This window comes from Hemicordylus capensis, chromosome 4, assembly GCF_027244095.1.
Source record: "Hemicordylus capensis ecotype Gifberg chromosome 4, rHemCap1.1.pri, whole genome shotgun sequence".
Classification (NCBI taxonomy): Eukaryota; Metazoa; Chordata; class Lepidosauria; order Squamata; family Cordylidae; genus Hemicordylus; species Hemicordylus capensis.
In genome coordinates, this window is record NC_069660.1 from 34,189,204 (window position 1) to 34,214,888 (window position 25,685).

The window sequence follows — 25,685 nt, forward strand, 5'->3', positions numbered from 1 at the left end:
GCAGAATACAGGAGGGGTTTACCATTGCCTCCTCCTGCACAATATGAGATGATGCCTTTCAGCATCTTCCTATATTGCTTCTTCCCGATATAGTACCAGTGGGGATTCGAACCAGCAACCTTCTGCTTTTTAGTCGAGCATTTGCTTGCTGCACCACTTAGATGTAGGATTTGCTATCATATTATGAATGGTGGTGATGGTTATGGAAATAGTGCCCCCTTACAGGAGTTTGGGGGGAAATGAACCTTCAGCCCTTTAGCCTCTCGATATTTTTTAATTTTGGAAATCTTAATTACAGTGCACACATACAGAGCAAAGATTCATCAGTGCAGCAAGAGCGCAGCCTAGCAAAACTTCCAAACTAACTGCATTGGTGTATCAGGGAAGCAGCCATTTTTTATGCCTTCCCCAGGAAGCCCTCTGTGCCACCTGAAAATATATCCCTGAAGGTGGTGCAGCCCTTGGGGACACATTTTTGGGTGACACAGAGAGCTTCCTCAGGAAAGGGAGGGCATCAAAAATTGTTGCTCCCTTGCTGCATCGCTGCAGTTAGTTGGTGAGTTCTGTCAGGCTGCTCTCTCTCTGCAACAGGGCACGTTTGGTCTGCCTCTGTATGTCAGCCACTGAATCTATTTTTTTACACTTTCTTTATCCTTGCAGTGTTTGGACACTAAGCTAGCTCACTCATCTTCCAACAAAAGTGCAGATATAATGACAATCAAACTAAAATAGGCTCACATTGTGCTTAGTCAACATATGTTGTTGAAAGGAAAATTACTTACATATACAGCATATTTATTTTATTTATTTATTGTTAAATTTCTATACCACCTTTCATTAAAGCAATCTCAAGGCGGTTCACACAAAAGTTAAAATAAGACTATAAAAATTACACAATTAAAATATTAAGCTAAAATATAAAAATACCAAAAGACAAATTCCTTTTGTCTGCATGTGTTACAAGAGACTTCTGGTAGCTCTTGTCCAACACAAGGTGTCTTGATCCTGTTCAACATCATCTCAAACCACATGTGTTTAGTTAGAGATAAGGATGAAATCAGCTTTCTGACTGTTGTGGGAAAAGAAACAGAATATGCTAAAAGGTTATCCTGATTGACTGAGCCTGCAGTACATAACTTGTCAAATATAAATTCCCCTTTGACAGAATGAACAAACTATACAACCCATAGTAATCTGCAGGTTATTATAAGAAGATGTAAAACTCAAGCCTTAGAAATGTCTGCTTCTATTTTGCTACTGCATTTAAGTCTATATTAGCTATTCTTTTTCTTCTATTTCCTTGTTTAACAAAAGTGAATAGGGTGACAACATTTAATCAGTTAAGCAGTTTTTAATTTGTTCACTGCCCGGGTTCTTAGGACAAAGGCCAGTATAGAAACATAAATAATAACATATTTAAAACGACCCCTCCAATTTCTAATACCCAAAAAACTAGGAAAAAAAACTAGCATTGGATTCAGGTAAATGTGGTAATAAATAAGGAAAAGATGGATATTTTTTTACTTTTTTGCCTGGTGTACTAGTTTGTAGGTATTCTTAGGACTGTAAACTTTGGATCATGCCATAAGGTATTCCTTCTTTCGGAACTGTTCCCAAACCCATGAGCATTTGAAGGGAAAGAGGCATATTCCATACACATACATAAATATCCATTAAAGCAGGGGTTTTCAAACATGGGTTCCCAGATGTTGTTGGACTACAATTACCATCATCCCCCAGCCACAATGGCCAAAGGCTTGATGGGCTTCGTAATCCAACAACATCTGGGAACCCAAATTTGAGAACAAAGAAGCAATATTGAAACTCATTGTAGTCCACAAATGCTTATGCAACAACACATTGGTTCATTAGACTTTTTGTTGTTTTCCATGATTACCATTCCTCTTTGACAGAGGTGCTGCTGTTTCACTTGCTTTTCCACTCACTCTAATCTTTCCAATTAAAAAGTTAATAGTTCCCCGACACCCAAGTCATTTAATCGTGCACATTCTCCATGGTAGCCTAGCTGACATTTTGGATTCCAGATCTTGCAGGAATGCTAGGAAGCACTTAGCATGTTTTATTTCTCCATGTTGTTTATGAAGTTTTGCAACTAACTGTCTCTGACTAAGAAAGGGTGATTTATGTCATCTTTCTAAATAGTCCTCCATCAACAAATCTCTTCCCATGTCTTTTAATGAATTAGACCAAATGACATTAGTCACAGAGAGAATACCTCATTTAAACTAACTGTATTGCTTGCCTTTTTCTAATCTCTTATTCCTTTTCTTTTGTATCTTCAGTAGATCAAAATCTAAACTTTTAAAGATCTTTAAAAAGATTTAGCAGCCAAACATTCCTGACCACAATATCAACATGAACCATTTCTCCTGGGGCTTATTTATTTACCCAGAGCTGGCTGGCTTCCAAAGCATAAGCTCCAGAAATACTTCTGAGATAACAAAAGCAGACAGCAGAAAGTTTCAGAAGAGTAGCTCAGATCTGTATTTCAGCTCACTGTGAATGGTGTTTCATCTGGACAGGCAAAGGTTTTGTACCATCCAAACCTCCTAATTTATCAGAATGCTCCATCAGGTAAGGATGAGCACCATGCTTTTAAAAAGTGGGTGTCTGTCATTAGTCTGTCCAATATATCGTAAATGAATAATAAATTTCATTTATTATGGAGAGTGACTCTGTTGGTCCTTTTGGATCTCTCAGGAGCTTTCGATACTATTGGTCATAGTATCCTTCTGGAACATCTGAGGGGATTGGGGGTGGGAGGCACCGCTTCGCAGTGGTACTGCTCCTACCTCACGGGCAGATTCCAGATGGTGTCTCTTGGAGACTGTTGTTCTTCCAAATCTGAACTTTCCGATGGTGTCCATCAGGGCTCCATATTGTCTCTGATGTTGTTTAACATCTACATGAAACCACTGGGAGAGATCATCAGGAGATTTGGTGCAGGGTGCTATCAGTAAGCTGATGACACCCAAATCTATTTCTCCATGTCAGCATCATCAGGAGAAGGCATAAGCAATAGCAATAGCAATAGCACTTACATTTATATACCGCTCTATAGCCGGAGCTCTCTAAGCGGTTTACAATGATTTAGCATATTGCCCCCAACATTTTGGGTACTCATTTTACCGACCTTGGAAGGCTGAGTCAGCCTTGAGCCCCAGGTCAGGATCGAACTTGTAACCTTCTGGTTACAGGGCAGCAGTTTTACCACTGTGCCACCAGGGGCTCATAACCTCCCTAAATGCCTGCCTGGAGGCAATAACAAACTGAGGCCAGATAAGACAGCGGTACTTATTGTATGGGGTTGGAACTCGGGTGATGATTTTGATCTGCCGGTTCTGGATGGGGTCACACTCCCCCAGAAGGAACAGGTACACAGTCTGGGGATGCTTCTGGATCCGAACTTCACCCTGGTGTTCCAGGTTGAGGCAGTGGCCAGAGGTGCTTTTTATCAGCTTTGGCTGATACGCCAGCTGCGTCTGTTTCTTGAGATGAATGGCCTCAAAACGGTGATACCTATGCTGGTAAACTCTAGACTGGATTACTGCAATGCGTTCTATGTGGGGCTGCATTTGTATGTAGTCCGGAAACTACAGTTGGTCCAGAATGCGGCAGCCAGGTCGGTCTCTGGGTCATCTAGGAGAGACCATATTACTCCTGTGTTGAAAGAACTACACTGGCTGCCGATACGTTCCCGGGCAAAATACAAGGTGCTGGTTATTACCAATAAAGCCCTAAACAGCTTAGGCCCTGGGGAGTTAAGAGAATGTCCTCTTCACCATGAGCCCCACCGCCTGTTAAGTTCATCTGGAGAGGTTTGTCTGCAGTTGCCACCAGCTCGTTTGGTGGCTACTTGGGGACAGGCCTTCTCCGTTGCTGCCCGTGGACTTTGGAATGCATTCCCTGTTGAAATAAGAGCCTCCCCATCTCTGGCAACTTTTAAAAAGGCACTGAAGACACATTTATTCACCTAGGCTTTTAATTAGATTTGTGGTTTTAATTTATAATGTTGGTTTTAAATGATTTTAATATTTAATGTTTAATGTTTAAATGATTTTAATTTAATCATTTAGTTTTTTAAAATTATTTGCAAACCGCCCAGGGATGCAGGTTTTGGGCAGTATAAAAAATATAGAAAAGAAAGAAGAAATAGCATTTAAGGAGTCATAGAGGTCATTCACATGATCAAAGGTGCTGGGGCCGGCTGGGGGGAAGGTAGAGCCTACCTGCCTTCCCCCCACAAAATCTGAGCCCGCAGAGGGCTCTGCCGCTCATGTCTCCACAAGAGCAGCATGGCGGTGACCGATGCCGTGAGCGGGAGGCAGAGGGATGACAGCCCGGCCACCAGATATCCCACAATGCACCGCATGAGTAGCGTGGTGTACTGGGATATCCATGCCTGCTGGGACGCTCCTTTCCCTGGCCTCTATGGTAGGTATGGCTGCTGGCAACCTCAAAGGCACTGCTGGCAGCCCACTCGCCCACACTGCTGGGTAGTGAGGCAGGAGGCACATGCACATGCTGCCTCACATTTAGCCTGGGTTTCAAACCTGGGCTACTCAGCAGAGGAGCGCCAGAATCAAAGTGATCCTGGTGCTTCTCATGTCCCACCCTACCCAGTTTAGCAACGCCCTACCCGGGTAGGGCTGGTCGTGAGAATGACTTCATTGAATGTCTTCTTCGTACATCATAGTATGAAGAAGCCTCCAGTTCTCGGATTGTGCATGCAAGCCCGGCATCTGGTATTGGGAAGGATATGCTGGCATTGGGCATGTCATGTGAATTTGCTAATGTCAACATATTCTAACCTACTTACGGTCCCGAACTGGATATGTGTAATCAGGATTTGAAGAGCAGGACAGGCTGTGTTGTATCAAGTGAAGAGGTAATAAACCGTCTCCAGGCCTTTGTAGAGCTAATATCTGAGGCTGCTTCTTTAAAGACCACTAGTGGCTAGAAGATGAGTGCTTAAATAAGCATGGATGTAAGGTGCCTACTAACTAGTGGCCTCAGCCCACCTGCTTGGATGAGGGCTGGAGTGAAACAGTTTGGGAGTTGAAAGGTAGACAGTGAAGAAAACAGAAGTCTGGATTGTTTGCAACTGGCAGGCAGGAACCTAGTAGGGCTCCAAACACTTCTGATGCTGCTTTATGGACTAAAACTATCTATCTGGATGCCTGTCTGTTCCTCCATGTTCAGTGGTAACAGTGGTAAATTATCAGACATTACAAAAACCACTCAGGGGCAGTTTGGAGCAGTCTACTAATTTGAAAAATAAAATAATAAAATAAAAATACAATTGATTTGAAGTACGCTCTCCGCACAAGGAAACTGACCTTGTACTCTTGCCCTAAAACATCCCATTGCTTGGGGAAGTAGATAGTTATGAAAAACAGTATAACTCAGAGACTGCTGTCAATAATTATTCAACCCATGATCAATGTACACAGCTGAAAGGCAAACACTTGGACTGTATGTGGGGAAAGAGATGTGGAATAGGAACATGACTGGTTCCAGAGGGGAGGCAAGGGGGTGAGCAAGTGCCCCCCACCTCCACCCAGTTCTGTTTCAGAAATCTAACATGTGGGACACAGCTCATGCACCTTTGCCCCTTCTGTGTCCCCACTGGGTAGGAATCAGTAAAGAGTTGATGCATCCTGTAATAATTCTGTGCATCAATTAAGGCAGCTCATTTCTCATTTCCCACCTTGAGAACCCCGGATTCTACTGAAATAATGTTCTCTGGCATTTTCATTTAGTTGTCAATACAGTAGAACTTCGTTATACGTAGAACCACTATTCACAGCTCCGCGTATTCTCAGGTGTCTACTTGCCACCTGTTTTCATTATCCACAGATACTAAAGGGTTAAAAACCACATATGCGTGGTTCCTAGAGGGCCAGAATTGACCACAGAGGTCAGTTCTGGCCACCATTTTGTTACTTTGTGGCTTTTTTTCAGTTTTGGGGGGCATTCCTGAGCACATGGGAGCATGGTATAGCAAACAGGTTAAATTATTTTTGCTTTTTCCCATGTTTTTTCACTGTTTTTAAAGCATTTCCCCCCCACCTTTTTGGTCCATTCAGGAACCTAACCCCACGTTCCCCATAGGCATCATGCCTCGTTACTCGTAGTTTTGTTATTCGCAGTAGTAGGAAGGGAACAGAAGCCCTACGAGTAACAAGGTTTGCCTGCACACACTTTGCAGTTTCAAAACTCCCTATTAATCTCCCAGCCTAAAAAGAGATGCGTGAAAACTAGACAAATGGAATTTTAGTCAGAAAGAGTTCTCAAAAAAGCCATCTAGTCTAGTTTTCTGGATGGTAGGATCCACCCCAATATCCCTAACAGACTGGCTTCATGTAACAGAAGAATATATGCTACATGTCATGATCCCAGATCTAGGAGAACCCAAACTGGACAACAATATGGAAAATTCAGGAGATGCAACAAGGTGAGAAGAACCTATCATCCAGGCCCTGAGTGACCCAAGGACACAGTCCGGCCTTTTTCTTCATACTCAGGGGTCCCCTGAGGACCGATTATCCTTAGCAGGGCCCCCCATTGTTGCTGGAGCCAGTGCTTAAGAAATCAGGAAAGGCCCTTTTAAGAGAAGAAGCTTTCCTAGGGAAGGGACAGGATCAATTCATTTTGCCTTAGCAGCAGCTATAAAAACGGGCAGTCCACTGCAAGAAGTCACTGGAGCAACATTCCTCTATGTTGCACTGCCCAGCTCTTGTTTCTCTGCTCAGCGCTGGCAGAGGCTCTTGCTCTTGGAGCTGTCCAGGGTCTGGTGCACTCCTGGATCCCTGCCTTGGCCAAGACCTTAGCTCAACCTGGAACAGGATACTATGATTAAACCTAAGTATATTGGCTGACAAGTTGAGGGAAATTACTTATTCCCATTGATTAATTTAGTGCTTAAAGTGGTTTACATAGAAAAGAATGGGGAGAACATGGTGGCCTGTCCCCAAAGGGTTCACAGTATTAAAGAAAAACAAGGAAGACACCAAGCCCTTTCACACAATCATGAATGAGAGGGTGGGAGGCAGTAAACCCATCTATTACTGCTCATGAGACCCCGTGGGAATCCCACCCTCTAAACTCGCTCAAACCTGGGTATCCCCTTTTGCACCTTGATTTTTACTGAAGTAGGATGAAAATAGTAATGAGTTTGATCGTGTGGGTGAAAATGCCATTTCCAGCAGGCCTGAGCAGCCCGTGGCCATGTCTGTTAAAGAGTGCTGCAGCGAGAAAGGCCAAGCAGATGAGAGCTGATGGCGCAGTGAAGGCTACCTCTCTACTGGGCATGCAGTGCATTCTGAGATATCTCCTTCAATCCATGGAGGACCCAGCTCCCTACTGGGAGAATGTACTGGGGAATGTGGCTGCCATGTTTGTCTGGGTGCAGGCTTTGCAGGGCTTTGCTCTTTTGGCAGGAATAGGGTAGGAGCTCCCCACCAAACCATCCCCACCAAACCACCCCCATATGATTGTGTAAATGTTCTCACCAGCATCAGCCACTGGAGTAATATGAGGTGTCTTTTGGACAAAAAGTACATTTTGGAAGATCTATTCAGATGACTGAAAGCTGTGCTACATTAAGTGAAGAAGGAAAAGGTCCATTCTACCATATCCTAGGAATCTTCATCCAGTTTGACTTATGGGAAATGTCCTTCCTAATTCTTAGTGCTGGGAATTGCAGTGCTCACAATGGGTGAGCTGAGCATACAAAATTTGCCAATAAGGCTCTCAGATAAAACTTTATCATTTCAACATCAGATGTCCTATCAAAAATGAGAATTAGAACTGCCTTGCTGGATCTAACCAATGCCCATCAAGTTCTTACAATAGAGCACATGGAATGAGTTTTATGAAATTTATAAACTGAACAAGGAAGAGAGAGAGAGGAAAATATGCTGAAGAGGACTAAGCAAAATAATGGCAAACATTTTTTCAAAAGAGGTAAAAATGCAGGCAGCATTTAATTGCTCTCATGCAAATGTTTCGTATGGAATAAAGGAACCTGTGCATTGAATCACATCCTAGCAGTCGTCTCCTGCATCTGTTTGTCATAGTATCCTTTCCAGTCTGTTTCTTCCAAACCTTCAGCTAAGGTTGCACGTCCCCACTAACAGCTGATGCATTTCCCCCCTAACTTTATATACTGGACATTTCCTTCCTTTTCTTATATAAACACAGTGTGCTGGGTGGCCTATGACCCTTGTCATGGGCAAGCATTATTATGTTATTGGCACCAGCTTAAGGCACTTGTAGGAATTGGGGTGTGCACAAAACTGGCTGGCCCGGTTCGGGTCCGAAACAGACCGAGCCAGGTTGGTCCGGCACCCCCTCCCTCCCACTTCAGTCTGGTCCAGGGGGGCAGATTCGCAAGCTTTTAAAAAAATATATGTTTTTATTTTTGTACTAACCCCCTCTAGGGGGCCTCTCAGAGGCCACGGGGGGGGGGGTCTCCAGAGGTTCCCCCTGCCCTGCAGGCCTCCATTATGTTTAAAATCGCCCTGTTCGGCTGATCTTCGGCCCATTTAGGGCCTCACCCCCATCGCAATGGCCATTTTAGAGGCTGACGCAAATGCCCAATGGGCCTCTGCATGGCCAGGTCATGATCAACATTGAACCTGTTTGCACATCCCTAGTAGGAATATAGTGGAAGGAAACAGCTTAGTTCATTATGACTTTCTATACATAAGAACATCCCTGCTGGATCAGGCCCAGCACCCAAGGCCTCTCTAATCCAGCATCTTGTTTTACACAGTGGCCTACCAGATGTCTCTGGGAAGCCCACAGACAAGAGCTGAGGGAATGCCTTCTCTCCTGCTGTTGCTGCCCTGCAACTGGTATTTAGAGGCATCTTGCCTCTTAGGGTAGAGGTGACATATAGCCTCCTAGTAGCCATTGATAGACTTGCTCTCCATGAATTTATCTAAGCCCTTCTTAAAGCTGTCCAGGCTGGTGGCTGTCACCACATCCTGTTGCAGAGAATTCCATAGGTGAATTATGTGTTATGTGGAAAAAGTACTTCCTTTTGTCAGTCCTACATTCCTTGGCAATCAATTTCATGGGATGACCCCTGGTTCTAGTGTTATACAAAGGGGAGAAAGATTTCTCTCTCTCCACTCCATGCGTAATGTTATAGATCTCTATCATGTCACCCCTCAGTCATCTTTTTTCTAAACTAAAAAGCCCCAGGTGTTGTAGCCTTGCCTTGTAAGGAAGGTGGTCTAGGCTCCTGATCATCTTAGTTGCCCTCTTCTGCACCTTCTTATTGTAATACCAATTGTATCACAGATAAATAATTCTTGTTTATTATCTTTTTCTGACAGATGAGTGTATATATGGCAGACATATATTTATTTATCCTATAAACAAGAATGTGTTTAGGTTGGTTGAGATGTTTTCCATCAATGCAATTTTTTTCTCCATTTGATAGAGAAAATTCATTGCCATGACCCCAGCCTTGAGCAATAATGTAGAACCCATCTCTGAAGAGCAGGGAAGGAACTGGGCAGGAGGAGCCCAGTTCTAAGCCCTGACAGCAGGCTAGACATGAGCCTTTCATCTGGGAGGCTGCAGAGCTAGAGAACCTAGAACTAGAGACCCTGAAACCAGCACTCACTGAGACGGAGCCTCCCAATGAACCAGCCTCTTCCATGCCAAGTACCTTGTACTCCCGCCAGCCTCCATGCCAGTGTTGGCAACAGGCCAGGAGGGATTTGATAGAGGAGAAGTACTTCGACTTCAGGCCAAAGGGCTGCCCTTTTACTCTCTCTGTTCTCCAGGCAGGGAGACAGAACCTGGCAGGGGCAATCTGAGCTTGGAGGCATTTAAGGCCTCATTCCTCCTCTTGCTCTTGCCTAAACAAGTTGCACACTTGGAGCTCTCCAGGGTTCTGCAATCCTAATTTCCTGGCCTGGCCTCATGGGTTCTTGTCTGGAACAGGACACTCATGCACACTTTCCCCCAATCATTTGGGAGAAGAATTCTGCACGCTCTACTCACACATACTAGTAAACACAATGGAAGGCCCCCCAACTCCCCATGATCACAATGGCACTCCTGTGTACTTCCAGTTCACACAGGTGAGGTATTTCCAGTTCACACAGTACTTTCCCCATAAGGACTGACATATGTAAGTGCCGTAGAGGTCACAGAAGACAGCACCAATGGGTAATAGCTAAGCCAACCTGTAGGGCACCAGAACAGGGGGAAGCTTGAACTGAAGCTCTCAGTAGTAAGCTCTATAATTGTGGATAATTGGCGCTATTGAAATTGACATGTCTTTCCCCACCCATCCACATTTTCAGCCCAAAAAAATCAAGTCACCACTCAGTTTCTGAATGTTTTCATGGTTAGACAAAGACGATAGCTAAACAGATTCACATTTGGTTTATGGAACAAACTCAAGGCAATGACTTCATCATGGAACAGAAGTTAAAGAAGGCCCAGGTAACAAAGATTTTCACTATACTTGCTAGCTAGCTAGGTAGCTAACATATCTTCAAACAAATAGTTTTGGTGAACTTTTGTGTAAAATGTTGGGAATCTTTTCCAGAACATAGAATAGGGATCGTTTCTCTCCCTCTGAGAAATATAAGAGCCACCACGTTAAAAGGTGCCTCTTTGCTCATATAGAGAGGGTTTAAGACAATTGTAAGCCATCTTGGCTTTCTTTATAAGGGACAGGAGAAATACAAATGTACCTCATTATCAGCGAGGGTTCCATTCCTGCCAGTTTCCACAAGTAATGAAACAGTGCATAACACTCCATAACGTGTCATGGAGTGAATGGGAAGTGGAGTGTAGGTTCCTGCAAGGCAAAAAAAAATTTAAAGGTCTGAAAAATGGTGAAAATAATTGAAAGTTCCGTACCATGCTCCACGGGTCTCTATCTATCCAACACTGCCCCCCCAAACCATCAATTTGGCAAATTTTCCATGAAAAATTGGTGGGGGTCCCTTTTTTCAATAGAAGAGCCACAAAATGGCTGGCCGGAAAGGTGGTTTCCAACCACCTCAGAACTGCAGATATGTGGATATTAACCCTTTCTGTACCTGTGTATGCCAACGTCAGGTGCCTATTTGTGGACCGTGGATACGTAGAGCTGCAAATAGTACCCCAAATAGTGAGGTAACCCATTTTCATTTACAAAATACATAACTGGAGGAAAATAGCCTTATGCCTTGCATTTCTGGCAAATGGTCCAAATGATCTTAGATTAGGCAGGTGACTACCAGAGAGGGCCCTTTTCTGTGATGGCACCTTAATAAAGGAATTCATGCACATGTTTGCTTGGTGCCTTCTTTATCTTTTAGGTGCTAGCAAGCTCAGTCCTGTGTCGTCCAAGGACTTTAACGTTTTATTGTGCCAGGCCCCTTTAAAGTTGATTCCTGTTTTATTCTGTTTTAAACTAGTGGATCGTTGTTATTTTGTTGGCTGATTTCCTGACCAATGAAGCACTTGTGTAACACAAGCGCCAGGTTTAGTGCAAATAGCTAGTGCAACAGCTTTGTGTTTCTACAACATCCTTTCACAAGTGCTTTGATGGTGAGGAAGTTGGCCATTAGGCCTGTTCACACAACCATTCGGGGGTGGGCTGCAGGGTTAAGTCACAGATGATAAAATGCTCTGTTTGGGTCAACAAACACATGGGTAAGCCAGGTGAGGCTTCTATTGCTGAAATTGAGCTGATCTGGAGCTGCAAGCATAGAGAATCCTCCAAAGGCCTAGAGTGCATGGAACCAGCATGGCTTCTGCAAAGGTAAATCTTGACTTATTAACTTTTGGGAGTTCTTTGAGAGTGTCAACAGGTGTGTTGTTAAAGGTTATCCGGTTGACATAGGGCTTGGACTTTCAAAAAGCTTTCAATAAAGTTCCTCATCAAAGTCTCTTGAGAAAATTTAGCAGTCATGGGGAAGGGGGACATGTTCATATGTGGATTGGTAACTGGTTGAAGGACAGGAAACGGAGGGTAGGTATAAATGGACAGTTCTCTAAATGGAGGGAAGTAAGAAGTGGGGTACCCCATTGGAACCAGTGCTCTTTAACTTGTTAAAAAAATATCTAGAAGTTGGGGTAACCAATGAAGTGGCCAAATTTGCAGATGACACCAAACTATTTAGGGTAGTGAAATCCAAAAGAAATTGTGAAGTGCTCAAAAAGGACTCCAAACTGGGGGAGTGGGCAAGTTGGCAAATGCAGTTCAATGTTATTAAGTGTAAAGTGATGCATATTGGGGCAAAAAAGAACCCAACTTCACATATACGCTGATGGGGTCTGAGCTGTCAGTGACTGACCACGAGAGAGATCTTGGGGTCGTGGTGGACAGCTTGAAAGTATCAACTCAGTGCGCAGCAGCTGTGAAAAAGGCCCATTCCATGCTAGGGATCATTAGGAAGGGGACTGAAAATAAAAATGCTAGTATTATAATGCCCATATACAAATCTATGGTGCAGCCACATTTGAAGTATTGCGTGCAGTTCTGGTCACCATATCTTAAGCAGGACATTGTAGAACTGGAAGAGGTGCAGAAGAGGGCAACCAAGATGATGAGGGGCCTGGAGCCAGGGGCGTATCTAGGGTAGGGCAGGCAGGGCACGTGCCCTGGGCGCCACTTGAAGGGGGGTGCAAATTCTTAAAATTAATTTTTTTTAAAAAAAATTGCCACCAAAAACAAAATGGCCACTGCACATGCTCAAATGGCCTCTGTGAGGCCCTAGGTCATGCCAGGCCTCGCAGATGCCATTTGAGCATGCGCAGTGGCCATTTTGTTTCCAGCAGCCATTTTTTTTTAAAAAAACCCAACAATTATTTTTAAAAATGGCCACAGCACATGCTCAAATGGTCTTTGTGAGGCCCTAGAGGCCAGCGGTGGAAGGGGTAACCTTTGCAGATGCCCCCCTCCCACAGCCTATAGGAAGTGCCCCGAAGGGGCTACAGGTTAAAAAAATAATAATTTAATATAAGTCACTGTACACATATTCAGTTTGGCACTATGTACAGAGAATCAGGGTTTGTGAATACTGAGCTGAAGCTTATGAGCTAGGATTGTATTCATTTGCTCTTACTTTGCTTCTTATGATAAGTGAGTTAAATGTGGTTTCTTAATAATATGGCTATTAATGGTGAGTTTGTCTTTGAATCAGTGTGAAATCCTTAGTATTAAGGCCCACTGGGAGTTTCTTGCTCTCTTTCTCTCATTTTAACTGTCTTTCTGAAATACCAGAATATATTCCAAGCAGTGACACAGTTTACTCTGCATATCCTTTAATTATTTTCAGAGTATCTGGGAAAAGCCAAATTCTCCATTTATTTTTAAAACTTATGTAATAGTGATGCTACAATGCATAGTAGAGAATTAGATAGGCACTTCTGTTTAGTTTTCCAAGTACACCTCCAAATAGTATTTGGGTATTTCATGAGCCCCAGCATACTGAAATTTGTAGTCTCCCAGCATTTTTTGGTCTGGCTACATCCACTGCTAAATAGTTTTTGAAATGTTAAAAGATTAACGAGCTTGGCTTATATTTTTCAGCTGATATTACAGTAAAGTTATCTAAAAGATGGGTGTCAGATGTTTGGACAGGGGGCACAATTTCAGTGCTTGCCCTAGGCGCTATTTTCCCTAGATACGCCTCTGCCTGGAGTACCTTCCTTAGGAGTCAAGGCTATACCTGGCACTTTTAGTTTGGAAAAGAGGTGACTACAGGGAGACATGATAGAAGTATATTAAATTATGCATGGAGTAGAGGGTAGACAGAAATTTTTCTCCCTCTCTCACAACACAAGAACCAGGGGTCATCCCATGAAACAGATAGCCAGGAAAATTAGGACCAACAAAAGGAAGTATTTTTTCAAACAGTGCAAAATTATTCTATGGATTCTCTGCCACAGGAAGTAGTGATGTCTACTAGAATGGATGGCTTTAAAGGGGGCTTGGACAGATTCATGGAGGACTGGTCTATTAATGGGTACTAGTCTGGTGGCTCTAAGCCACCTCCAGCCTCAGAAGTAGGATCGTGCATTCCCCCCCCCGTTTTGTTTTGGCCTGAATCTGAAACACCCCCATTTTGTTCTTTGTTCGAAATCAACCAATCCAAAACACCCCAATTTTGTTCTTTGTTTGAAATTTCAAAATCCAAATCTGAAATGTTTTGTATTTTTAAAAAATGGCCCTGGGAAAAACTAGTGGGTGGGGGTGGTATAGCCCAATGGGTGGAAGCTACCACCCAAATTTCAGAGGAATTTGGCAAAGGGCTGATTTTTGGTGAATTTTTGAAGTTTAAGATTTTTCCATTAAGGAATAATAGAGGTTTCAGCAAAAGTATAGTTTCACATTGGGGTGGGGGTGGGGGTAAGGGGTGGCCCAGAGCAGAGTAGGATGGGTGGTAGTGCCCAGTGGGGGCAAGGAAGCTTCCACAATTTTTTCAAAGGAATTGGGCAAAGGGCTGATTTTTGGTGATTTTTTGAAGTTCATGTGTCTTTTCCCCATAGGGAATAATGGAGGTTTCAGTAGCCCCATAACTCCAGCTTGTGGGGGGGTACTGGGATGGCCCAGAGCGAGTGGTGGTATAGTGCACATAGGGTGCCAACCACCCCCATACCCACAAGCCTATGGGGTACAGGGTCTGGTTGTTTCTGAGGTGTTCTGAATGTAGATTCTCTGGTAGCACATGAGAGAGGATTCATGGTTTGTCACTGAAAGTCTCATATGCTACCAGAGAATCTACACTCAGAACACCTCAGAAAAAACAAAACCCAGTACCCCATGGGTTAGCAACCCATGGGGGTGGTTGGCAGTGGCACTCTCTGTGCAGTACACCAGCACTCACTCTGGGCCACCCCAACACCGCCCCCCCAGTGCAGTTATGGGGCTGCTGAAACCTCCATTGTTCCCTATAGGACAAAACCTTAAAGATGCATAAACTTCAGAAATTAATTTAAAATCAGGCCTTTGGCTAACTCCTTTGCAATCTGGGTGGTGGCCAGGCACCCCTTGGGGTGCTAATGCCCAACCCACTGCTCTGGTACCTTTTCTGTCCCAAATCTGTCCCAAAGACACACAAACTTCAACAACCCCTCACTCCCCCAAGCCCACACCCCACTGCTGCAACCCCCAAGCCCTCCTTTTTTCAAGGTTTCAGGTGTGGGTTGCTTCAGGAGTTTTAAAGTCTAATATCCAATCCCTTGCACCAGCTGAGAAGCAGCAAGAGATTGAGTATTTAAACTTTAACCCGCCTGGAGGAGCCCATGCAGAACCTAACTCCTTTTTTCAGGTTCAATATAGCATTTTAATATTGTGAATTTTACTCCCACAATATCCAAGGGGCTCCTGTATTTGTATAGTGCCCCAAACTCATGTCTCTGCCATCTTAAATGGCCCCGGGATTTTCAGATGCCTTGTAAGCTCTGGCACTTTCCCCCTCTTAACTATGTGGGGGAATATTGTCTGAACCAGCCCCATATCAATCACTAAATTTACAGCTTTCTGTCACTGGGGATATGTGGACATGAAAAGGGAAAGATGGTCATTTTGTAAGATTCTAAGGAGCGAGGCAAAGAGCTCTCCCCAAATGTTTACTCTTAAAGAGCTATTTATAGCCCCAACAATCTGTACTGCGATGATAAAGCTTTAGGGGGCCGAGTGAGAGGCTGTTCTTTGTGTCTCTGGGGAATTTCATTCCACAAGTGTATCCCAGCCACTTCCCGAGAAACTCTTATCTCCCTACTCCTGTCTTGCTAGCAAGCTACGCTTTTAAATGTTTGTCACAGTTGTTTTGCTAAAAGAGGGTGATCCTTAAGATTTAAGGGGAGAAGAACTTTATTTGGCTGCAAACCCCCCACACTTTTCAAAAGTCCATATTTCTTGTTCATTTGCGAAAGATAGGACTGTACATGAGTTAATGGGAAATGGTTCCACATGCTTGGGTATAGCACTTTGGGAGGAAGGTTAAAACATTTAGCTAATTAGAAAATGGATAGATAACTGATTGCTGGGTGGGTTCTGACGACCTTCTGCAAGTAAGGAAGGTGGGGGAGTGTTGGGAACTGGCAGCATGCAGTCTTGGCAGGCATGTTGGACATGCCCACCCAAGTCCAGTTCCTGGGGCCTCCGCTGGATGTTCTCCTGACTTCTGCCTGATTTCCGTATCCAAGATACGAAGTTGGACAGGGAAGCCCAGGAGAAAGTCCGGCAGTGGTCTTGGGAAACAGACTTGGGCAGGTTTGCACAACACCTGCTCTTGACTGCTCATGAGAAGCATCAGGAGGCAGACGGCTGCCAGCACCGCCACTGTGGCAAACCTGCCTGTGGAGCCTGAGCTTAAACGTGGTTAAGGGAGCAAGTGCCCTTAGCCCTGTTTTTTTTCAATAATCTGCCAGTCCCAGCGGGTGCCAGGGGATACCCACAATGCACCTTGCACTTGTGCAGTGCACTATGGGAGTTCCAGGAGGGCAGAACCACGCGTTCCAGCCCCTGACCCTCCGCATTGCCAGAGGTAGTGGAGGATCATCTGGGCCCACATGGATCCTCTGTGGGGAAGGGAAGGTAACGAGACCTTCCTCCCCGCCTGCCTGCATTGAGAAAGGGCTCAGTGTCTGTAACTGTGCAATGAACCTCTACTTTGCTGGCACAGTGGTACTAGTGCAGGGTCTCTCTGCATTGACCACAATCTTAAATATTTGTGCAAGAATACATGACTGATCTGCAAGACATCGTCATCATTCATTCATTACGTCCCTGATCATCACCAATATTTATATACTACTATTTAGCAAAAAAAAATTTTTTTTTAATTCTCAAAGCAGTTTACATAGAAAATAAATAAATAATAAGATGGTTCCCTGTCTCAAAGGAGCCTCCAAGCCAAAAAGAAACATAAGCTAGATGCCAGGAACAGCCACTGGAAAATGCTGTGCTGGTTGGATAGGGACAGTTGCTCTCCTCCTGCTAGATAGAAGAGAGTCACCACTCTAGAATGTGCCCCTTTGCTCAGTTAGTAGGGGTATACATTGTGTAAATAGTGGCACACCTAGGTGATTTTGGCGCCCAGACCTGAAGGCTTTGGAGGCTGCCCTGCCATCAGGCAGGGGTAAGAGCGCTCTGGCCCACCCCCCAAAGCATTTCAGTCTTCCTCTCCCACATTGTCATCCTTGCAACACATGCAATCTTTCTGGGCACTTTACTCGGAGTCGCGAATAAGCCCGCTTGGACCCACTTTGGGGGTGGCTCTGTCTCGGATCCAGCCGCACCTGGCTGTGATCCTGAATCCACACTTCCCTGGGCGTAAGTGCTCGTAAGCGCTCTCGCCGCTCTCCACCTTGCCTCGCCTCGCCCACCAACCCTGCATCAGCCAGACACCAGGGAGCCGCATGTGGTGGCAACAGACCAAGGTGGGGGGAGGGAGGGAGGACCATCCTGGCCTGGGCAGAGGGACCGTGGGGTGGGGAGGAGAGGGAGATGATCAGTGGAAGACCAGAGCCTGGCGGAAGAGCACCCAGGGTGTGAGAAGGGATCCAGGAAGGCCAGCCGTGGCCCTCTAGGACATGAGGACAGACCAGTGACCGGGCCCCAGCAGCAAGAAAGAGCCCGGAAGAAGCCAGAGAAGGGAAAGAGCCGGGGAGGACTTGGCCTGGGACAGAGGGAGGATGGAGCAGCACCAGCCAGATGCAAGAAGAGGAGGAGGAGGTGGTCCAGGCAGGAAAAGAGGGCAGCGAAGAGAGGAGGAGCAGTAGGAGGAAGGAAGAAAGAGGTCATGGGAACAACCAAGGAAATGCAAGAAGGAGTGCCCAGAGGGCTGTTGCAATGCAATTTGGTTTAATTGCAAACTCTTCCTAGCAGGGCAGTGGCAGGGTGTGTGTGCACAGACAGGCACGGGGTGGTGGCAGGAAGCCCCCCCAGGACATTTGGAGGCCCCCCCCCCAGATTCAGGAGGCCATGGACTGGCGCCCTAAGGTCTGGAGGTAAGAGTGCCTCTGTGTGTATATCCTCTCTAATAAAACGCTTGGTGTCCGTCCGTGGACGGACACCAAGTGTGTGTCCGTGCTTCCCTGCCCTGTTCTGCGCCTGCGCGAAGCGCAGGCGCAGAACAGGGCAAGGGAGACATGACGGCCGGCACCCGGTGGCCATCTTGGGCGGCCAGAAGCAGCCGCCCCGAAGAAGCCGGGAATGCAGGGAAGGAGGAGACTGGCCGAGGCGGCGGCAAAGCCGCCGCCTCGGCCAGAGGACGCAGCGCAGCCAAGGCGGCGGTGGAGCCGCGCCGCCGAAGCCAGGCGGGGGGAGGATGCAACGGGGTAAGCCGGCTGAGGCGGCGGCAGAGCCGCCGCCGAGGCCTGGTGCTGCCGCCGCAGCCAGACGGCTGCGAGTCCTTGGGGCCCTTGCCCGTCCGGGGAGACCGGCCGGGAATGTGAGGCGGGGGCGGACCGGACCGGCAGCGGCGCCCCCAGAGTCTGCCCGGCTGCCGCCACCGCCCACTCTCCCGCCCTCCCAGCTGCCCAAATACTCCTTCCCCGCTCCCCCCCGCAAATGATTAAGGGCCAAAACGGCCCAGAAGAATGCCTCCGCGGCCGCCGCCATGGCCGCCAACCGCCCTCCCAGCTGGCCGAGACCTCCTTACCCAAAGCAGCCCGCAACAGTCGGGCAAACTAAAAGCAGTTTTTGTGAAGAAGAGAGGAGCTCCCGAACAGAGCTCCTCTCTGTGCTAAGCCTCTTCCCGAACTGCTGCTTTGGGCGAAAAGGACGCCTATTGCGTCCTTTGCGTCCATAGCAGCAGTTTGGGCATTGGCTTAGCACAGAGAGGAGCTCTGTTCGGGAGCTCCTCTCTTCTTCACAAAAAATGGATTTTTGATCGCCCGACTGTCGCGGGCTGCTTTGGGTAAGGAAGTCTCGGTCAGCTGGGAGGGCGTGGGGGGGGGGGAGGCCAGAGGAAGTGGGGCAGGGGGGGGAAACTCTCCCCTACTAGCGCCCGTTATCACAACGGGCCTGAAAACACTAGTATGATATAAAAGGTAAAGTGTGCCGTCAAGTCAGTGTCGACTCCTGGTGACTACAGAGCCCTGTGGTTGTCTTTGGTAGAACGCAGGAGGGGCTAACCATTGCCTTCTCCTGCGCAGTGTGAGATGATGCCTTTCAGCATCTTCCTGTATGACTGCTGCCCGATATAGGTGTTTCCCATAGTCTGGGAAACATGCCAGTGGGGATTCGAACCGGCAACCTCTGGCTTGCTAGTCAAGTCATTTCCCCACTGTGCCGTTAGGTGGCTATATGTGATATACTTCCCCCAAATATTAACAGCAGTAAGGAAAGGTGTTTGCTAGGATTATGCCCAATTCACAGCTTTCATTTTTAATTGCTATGTTACATCAGCTCCCACATGGAAAGCTTAGAGCAATTAAAAATAATAATATCCGATAACCCACTACTTCTGGCTCCTAGTTGTTCTTGAAGCCAATTATACATCCTGCACTGTGACGCATGGAAAACATTTTAGGTTTAAATATTCATTTCATAAAAGGGTTTCAAACCAGACCCAAGGACCCATCTTTGGACAGATGCACAGACTCGCAGACAATTCTGGGGTGAAAGGAGCTTTGTGGCCATGTGGTAGGAGTGTGTGAGCTGGCTTGATTTGAACTGAACTGGCCCAGCCTCAGTTCTAAGAACCGGTTCGTGGGCCAATTCAGGCATAGAGAATTAGGGAATACCCCCTTTACTTGTAAAGGGGAACCCACAAGGATTCCCCTTTACACGTATCCCCAAACTGGCCTGTGAACCAGTTTGGCCTGGTTCGATGGCTGAACTGGACTGGACCCAGTTTGGCTGAGCCCAAAGACGGCCCAGGATGGGTTAGTTCAAATCCAGACTGGATTTGAACTGAACCAGCCAAACGGCTGGCTTGCACATCCCTACCATGTGGTAAAAGGCAGGCTAGACCATTCTTTCAAGTGACATCACCCTTACATAAGTGCAAGGGACATACTGAATAATGGGTAGCGTGGAAACTGGCTTGTGTACAGTAGGCTCTTGCCAGGGGTGCCAAAGGTGATGTGGTGCCTGAGATGAGGAGTCAAATGCTGCCATGCCCCATGCTTCTGGTGGCGCCCAGTCCCATTTCAAAACTGACCCCCACAAGCTTTGAAAGTGGTGTGGAGGAAGGGAGGTTGCCAGCAGCCTCCTCTTCTCTCCTTATGTTTCTTGCAAACTTTGCAAAGAAAGTGAAAGACACTCCTGGTAAAGCTTACAAGATCAAATTGGCCTCAAAAAGCTGCTCTGATAGCAGCAGCGGGGGCCATCTTGTCTCTCTGCTGGCAGCCCAATAATCCGCTGCCTGAGGCAACTACCTCACCTTGCCTCATGAAAGGACCACCCCCTGGTTCTTGCCCATGAAGGAGGAATTTTCCTATGGAAGAACTCTGAGCCAGGGCAATCCCGTCAACTAGGCGGACCTAGACGGTCACCTGAGGCACCAATTCTTGGGGGCTTCCACCCACCTGAGGGAACAAATCATGTTTAAGCTGCCTTTAAGGGAGACAGAGAAGTTGATTTGCTCTGAGGTTCTCAGGGCCTGCACTACTGAAGGGAGGGGGGGCAGCACCAATAGAGGAAGGGCGGGCATTGGGTGGACTCTGAGGTGAGCTCCTCAACTCTTTTCCCTCAGCGACATGGGCATCCAGAGGTGAGGGCAAGAGGCAACAGTTGGCCCCCGCTGGATTGAGGCAATTCCCATTGAATTCAATTGGGGTATATTTCCAAGTATTGATTACTGGTTTTCCCCCACCCCCGGAAAAGGTCCTGTGGACTCTCCTGCTCAGCAACCCGCCACCATGTGCAAGCTGCAAGCAGAAGTTTGGCCAGGCCTGGTAATGTGTTAAAGCTGGGTCTCCACATTTCTCAGCTGGGGGCAGGTACCAAAGCCAAATGTTGCCTAGGGTCCTGCTAACTTGGCAAAGAGGCACCTTTTAACATGGCGATTCTCTTTATTTGGCAGGGGGAGAGTAACTGGCCCTATCCACCCCCAGCACAGTACCTCCAGTGACTGTTGCTGGTGTCTATCTTGTATTTCTTTTAGATTGTGAGCCCTTTGGGGACAGGGATCCATCTTATTTGTTATTTCTCTGTGTAAACCGCCCTGAGCCAATTTTGGAAGGGAAGTATAGAAATGAAATCAATCAATCAATCAATCAATCAAAAATAAATAAATAGGCAACAAAAGCCCTAGGGTCAGCTCTGCTCTGGGCACTGCAATAATCACATAGTCCACTGTAGGGGCTGCAGTGTCAGATCTTATTATTCAAATATATTTAGCCCAAAGCAAGCACCAGGGCCTTTCCCAGACAACAGGCTTTACAAACAGGCACTAAGAGGATTAAGAGGGGTGAAATACTGCAAGTTATGGGGCATATTAGCTATTTCAAATTTACTTTTTAAAAAATCCCACTTTTTGTGTCGGGTTTTTGAGCAAAGTGTGCCGTTGAGTTGGTGTCGACTCCTGGAGCCCACAGAGCCCTGTGGTTGTCTTTGGTAGAATACAGGAGGGGTTTACCATTGCCTCTTCCCACGCAGTATGAGATGATGCCTTTCAGCATCTTCCTGTATCACCGCTGCTCAATATAGGTGTTTTCCATAGTCTGGGAAACATCCCAGTGGGGAACTGAACCGGCAATCTCTGGCTTGATAGTCAAGTCATTTCCCACTGCGCCATTAGGTTTTTTTACCCCATCATAAATTGGGCTGAGCTCCAATGTGCAATGAAAAACCCAGATCATGGAGTGCTCCCCGATAGCTTGCAGGGACTTTGACATAACGCTGGACGATCTGTGAATGGACACTTGCCCTTCCAAAGGAAAATTGCCATCTGGCAAGGCTGGAGAAGATCTGTCTGTGCCTCAAGCACAGGTGGGTGCACTACAGTCAGTAGGAAGCCTCTCTTGACAAACAGAAAATTGGAGGAAGGATGTCTCGATGCACGTAGTTACTGGGAGACAAGGGAACAATGTGAAGTGGAACAAAGCAAAGGAAGCAGATTCCTCCTGTGTATGGTGAGGTGGAAGCCAAGCGAGGAGCTGTTTGACATCACCTCGGCTGAGCATTGGATTACAACAAACAGGGACTTATTTGGCAAGGGAGTGAGGAAACGCCTCCTTCAGGCTAGCAATGCAACTCCATTGAGTCGCTTTTAGTACAAGGAAACAGTAAGTCTGAACCTCTGAGTGGCTACTTTGGCTGTTTGCCATTCCCAGGCACATATGCTCAGGAGATGTCAGGCTGTGCTATATTTGAGCGCTGAGTTCTAACAGTCAAGATCTCTCCCTTGTTATGCTGGGAGCTGTTGAAGCCATCTTCTGTAAGTACAGTTTTACGTGCTGCTGAACAGTGCTGGGCAGTAGAAATAAGTGATTGTTATGGAACAAAATGTAGTTGTGTTGAAAAGCCAACCTGGTCCAAAGTCACTTTAGAGTGCTTGCATGGGGTCCTGAGAATAAATATATACTTTTTTTTTTTTTTTGCATGAACTATTGGCAGAACCTTGCTCACTATAAATTGTGTAACTGAATTTTAGTTTCCTATACGATGACTAGATAGGAAATGGGAATTCGTTTCAATAGCACTTTTGAATAGATTAAATTCATAGATTAAATTAGGGAGACATGGTTAGCACTCTGAAACACAGGATCAGAAATCGCTTGATGCAGCTGAGCACAAATTAAAGGTGGATTCAAGTTGTCAAAGCATCAGGATTCATCTGCTATTAGCAACAGGGGGATTGTCTCTGTCTCATTAGTGTGGGGTGCGTGGGTGATTGGCTCCAGTGATCATGTTGCATTTAAGATGGTACAAATGATGATATTCTCTTGATGAGTGAACTGAATGAAGGGAAACTATTCAACTTTATGCGCAAGAATACTAACACAATTGATTGTTGATCCTTGCACTAATGCAACGTTAATCTGGATGTCAGCCATTGTGTTTGTATCTAGCTTGATTCCTAGACTCAAGTCGGACTACTCCAATATTCTCATATAAGGGTCTTCATACTCTTTGTTTGCTTCATTGAAGTGTAGTTGTGTCCTCGAGTATGTCGACTCGAGAGAGGAGAGCTGGTCTTGTGGTAGCAAGCATGACTTGTCCCCTTAGCTAAGCAGGGTCTGCCCTGCTTGCATATGACTGGGAGACTTGATGTGTGAGCACTGTAAGATATTCCCCTCAGGGGATGGAGTCGCTCTGGGAAGAGCAGAAGGTTTCAATTTCCCTCCCTGGCTTCTCCAAGATAAGGGTTGAGAGAGATTCCTGCCTGCAACCTTGGAGAAGCCGCTGACACCAGACTGTGAAAACAGTACCAAGCTAGATAGACCAATGGTCTGACTCAGTATATGGTAGCTTCCTATGTTCCTATGACTCTTGGCGACCACAGAGCCCTGTGGTTGTCTTTGGTAGAATACAGGAGGGGTGTACCAATGCCATCTCCCACGCAGTGTGAGATGATGCCTTTCAGCACCTTCCTATATCACTTCTGCCCAATATAGGTGTTTCACATAATCTGGGAAACATACCAGCCGAGATTCAAACCGGCAACCTCTTGCTCACTAGGAAAGTTACTTCTCGGCTATGCATCTTAAAACATCTTCCAAATGCATGTGGGAAAAAGAAGTTAGTGGCTTGGGTCTTATGGCCACTCCAACATTTAGTGATCAGAAAAGCTCATCAGCAACCCTCATGATGGATCATCACTGATTTCTAGTTCATGCTTCATTGATGTTTTGGGGATTGAAGTTTGTCTTATCGATTGGTGGAATACAATATCAGAACACTTCAATCTTTGGTGGGAATTTTGTAAGAAAAATAGATCTCCTGCTACTAAATAATAAGTAATGGTATAATAAATAATATTATAAGTATAATAAATAATAAGTATGCCCAAAGATGTTTGAAATCCTATAGAGGCTCATGTGGCAGGATGTTCCAGAATGAGCCTCTAGCAGGGGTGGGGAACCTTGGCACTCCAGCTGTTTTTGGACTACAACTCCCATAATCCCCAGCCACAGAGGCCAATAGCTAGGGATTATGGGAATTATAGGCCAACATCTGCAGGAGTGCCAAGGTTCCCCATCCCTGCTATAGGATTTCAAACATCTTTGGGCATATCCACACTAGATATTTATATAGGTTTCACAGGAGTATAAGAAGCTGCCTTATACCAAGTCAGACCATTGGTCCGTCTGGCTCAATAGTGTCTACATTGTCTGGCAGCAGCTCTCCAGGATTTCAGGAAGGAGTCTTTCCCAGCCCTACCTGGCGCTTTCCCAGACAGCAGGTTCTACCGTGGGTTTTCTGCAAGGCTTTACAATACAGGTTGAGTATCCCTTATCCGGACATCTGAAATCCGGAATGCTCCAAAATCCAGGCACCATGCCGTAACCACAACAAAAACACGCCTCGGCTCACTCGCTCGCAGATTCCCAGTTTTGCTTTTGAACATACAGTCAAAACTTACTTAGGCGAGTGGGGGTTGTGGGTATGCCGGTCTCTCTGTTGTTGGTGGCCGGCGAGAGGTAGCTGGGGACAGCGGAAGCAGAGGCACTGCTCGGCATGCTTTCCCGCCTTCTCCACAATAGGTCTGCAGCCTTTGCTGCTCCCAGACGCCACCAAACAGCTGATTGGCAGAGAAACGTGCTCCAGAGGCCTCCCTCCAGCCAGGGAAAAAAGGGCACCGGCGAACACAGGCTCTGAGGTGGTGTTGCGGGCAGCCCAGAATGGGCCCGCCGGCCGTTGCTGCTCCCGGACACCACTGAACAGCTGATCAGTGGCATCCACGTGCTCCAGAGGCCTCCCTCTGGCCAGGGCAAAAAGGGCGCTGGAGAACACGGACTCTGCCACGGTGTTGCGGGCGACCCAGAGTGGGCCCGCAGGGTGGGTAGCCGAGACCCCCTTGGCACTGGTATGTAAAGCATTCTGGGGGGTCTTGCCATGCAAATAAAAGGGCCGTAATGGAGGCAGGTAGGAGCAAGGAAGCAGGGTGGAGAAGAGAGACTTAAGAGAGAGAAAATCATTATGCAAATATTCCAAAATCTGGAAAAATCCAAAATCTGGAACACTTCTGGTCCCAAGCAGTCTGGATAAGGGATACTCAACCTGTACTGCGAGTTCGAAGTAGCCTGTGAGTTCGAAGTAGCCCCCCAAAACTGGAACAAAAAGTGGATTTTTTTTTTACCCCAATATAAATTGGGCTACACTCAAACGTGTAATGAAAAACCCAAATTGTGTGTGAAGTGCTCCCCGATCGTTTGCAGAGACTTCGGGGTAAATTTGGCTGATATATGAATACATATCTCCATTCCGGAGGAAATGCGAACTAAAAGCCGGTTGTGAAAAACTTTCTAGAGATACTGCCAGGGACTGAACCTGGGACCTTATGCATGCAAAGCAGATGCTCAGGGGAATATCTTACAGCATTCACATGCAGTCACCCATCCAAATGCAAAGCAAGGCAAACCTTGCTAAGCAAAGGGGAGAATTTATGCTTGTCACCACAGCTTAATCTCCTTACTTTAACTGCTGTGTCTTTCTCCAAAGAATCCTGGGAATTTTAATTTAGTGGAGAGGCTGGAAATTTATTTATTTTATTGTATTGTTCAATTTTTATACTGCC

The 25,685-nt window shown here is 46.2% G+C and overlaps 1 protein-coding gene across 4 annotated transcripts; it reads right to left on the reverse strand.

Moving 5' to 3' along the window:
- Window positions 1–629: 629 nt before the first annotated feature.
- Window positions 630–24,913, reverse strand: LOC128325284 (uncharacterized). Of its 4 annotated transcripts, XM_053250915.1 has the most exons (4): window positions 24,531–24,913; window positions 10,746–10,852; window positions 2,814–2,936; window positions 630–1,069 (listed from the first exon to the last, which is right to left on the reverse strand). In XM_053250915.1, the coding sequence occupies exons 1-4, from the start codon at window positions 24,844–24,846 to the stop codon at window positions 1,058–1,060; spliced, it is 558 nt and encodes a 185-aa protein (XP_053106890.1). In that variant the 5' UTR covers window positions 24,847–24,913; the 3' UTR covers window positions 630–1,057. The 4 variants fall into 4 exon arrangements, 2 of the variants coding, with proteins under 2 accessions (XP_053106890.1, XP_053106889.1); XR_008307348.1 differs by lacking the exons at window positions 2,814–2,936; window positions 24,531–24,913 and adding an exon at window positions 20,530–20,607; XR_008307347.1 differs by lacking the exons at window positions 630–1,069; window positions 24,531–24,913 and adding an exon at window positions 18,657–18,745 and having other exon boundaries at window positions 2,159–2,936.
- Between the last annotated feature and the right edge of the window lie 772 nt (window positions 24,914–25,685).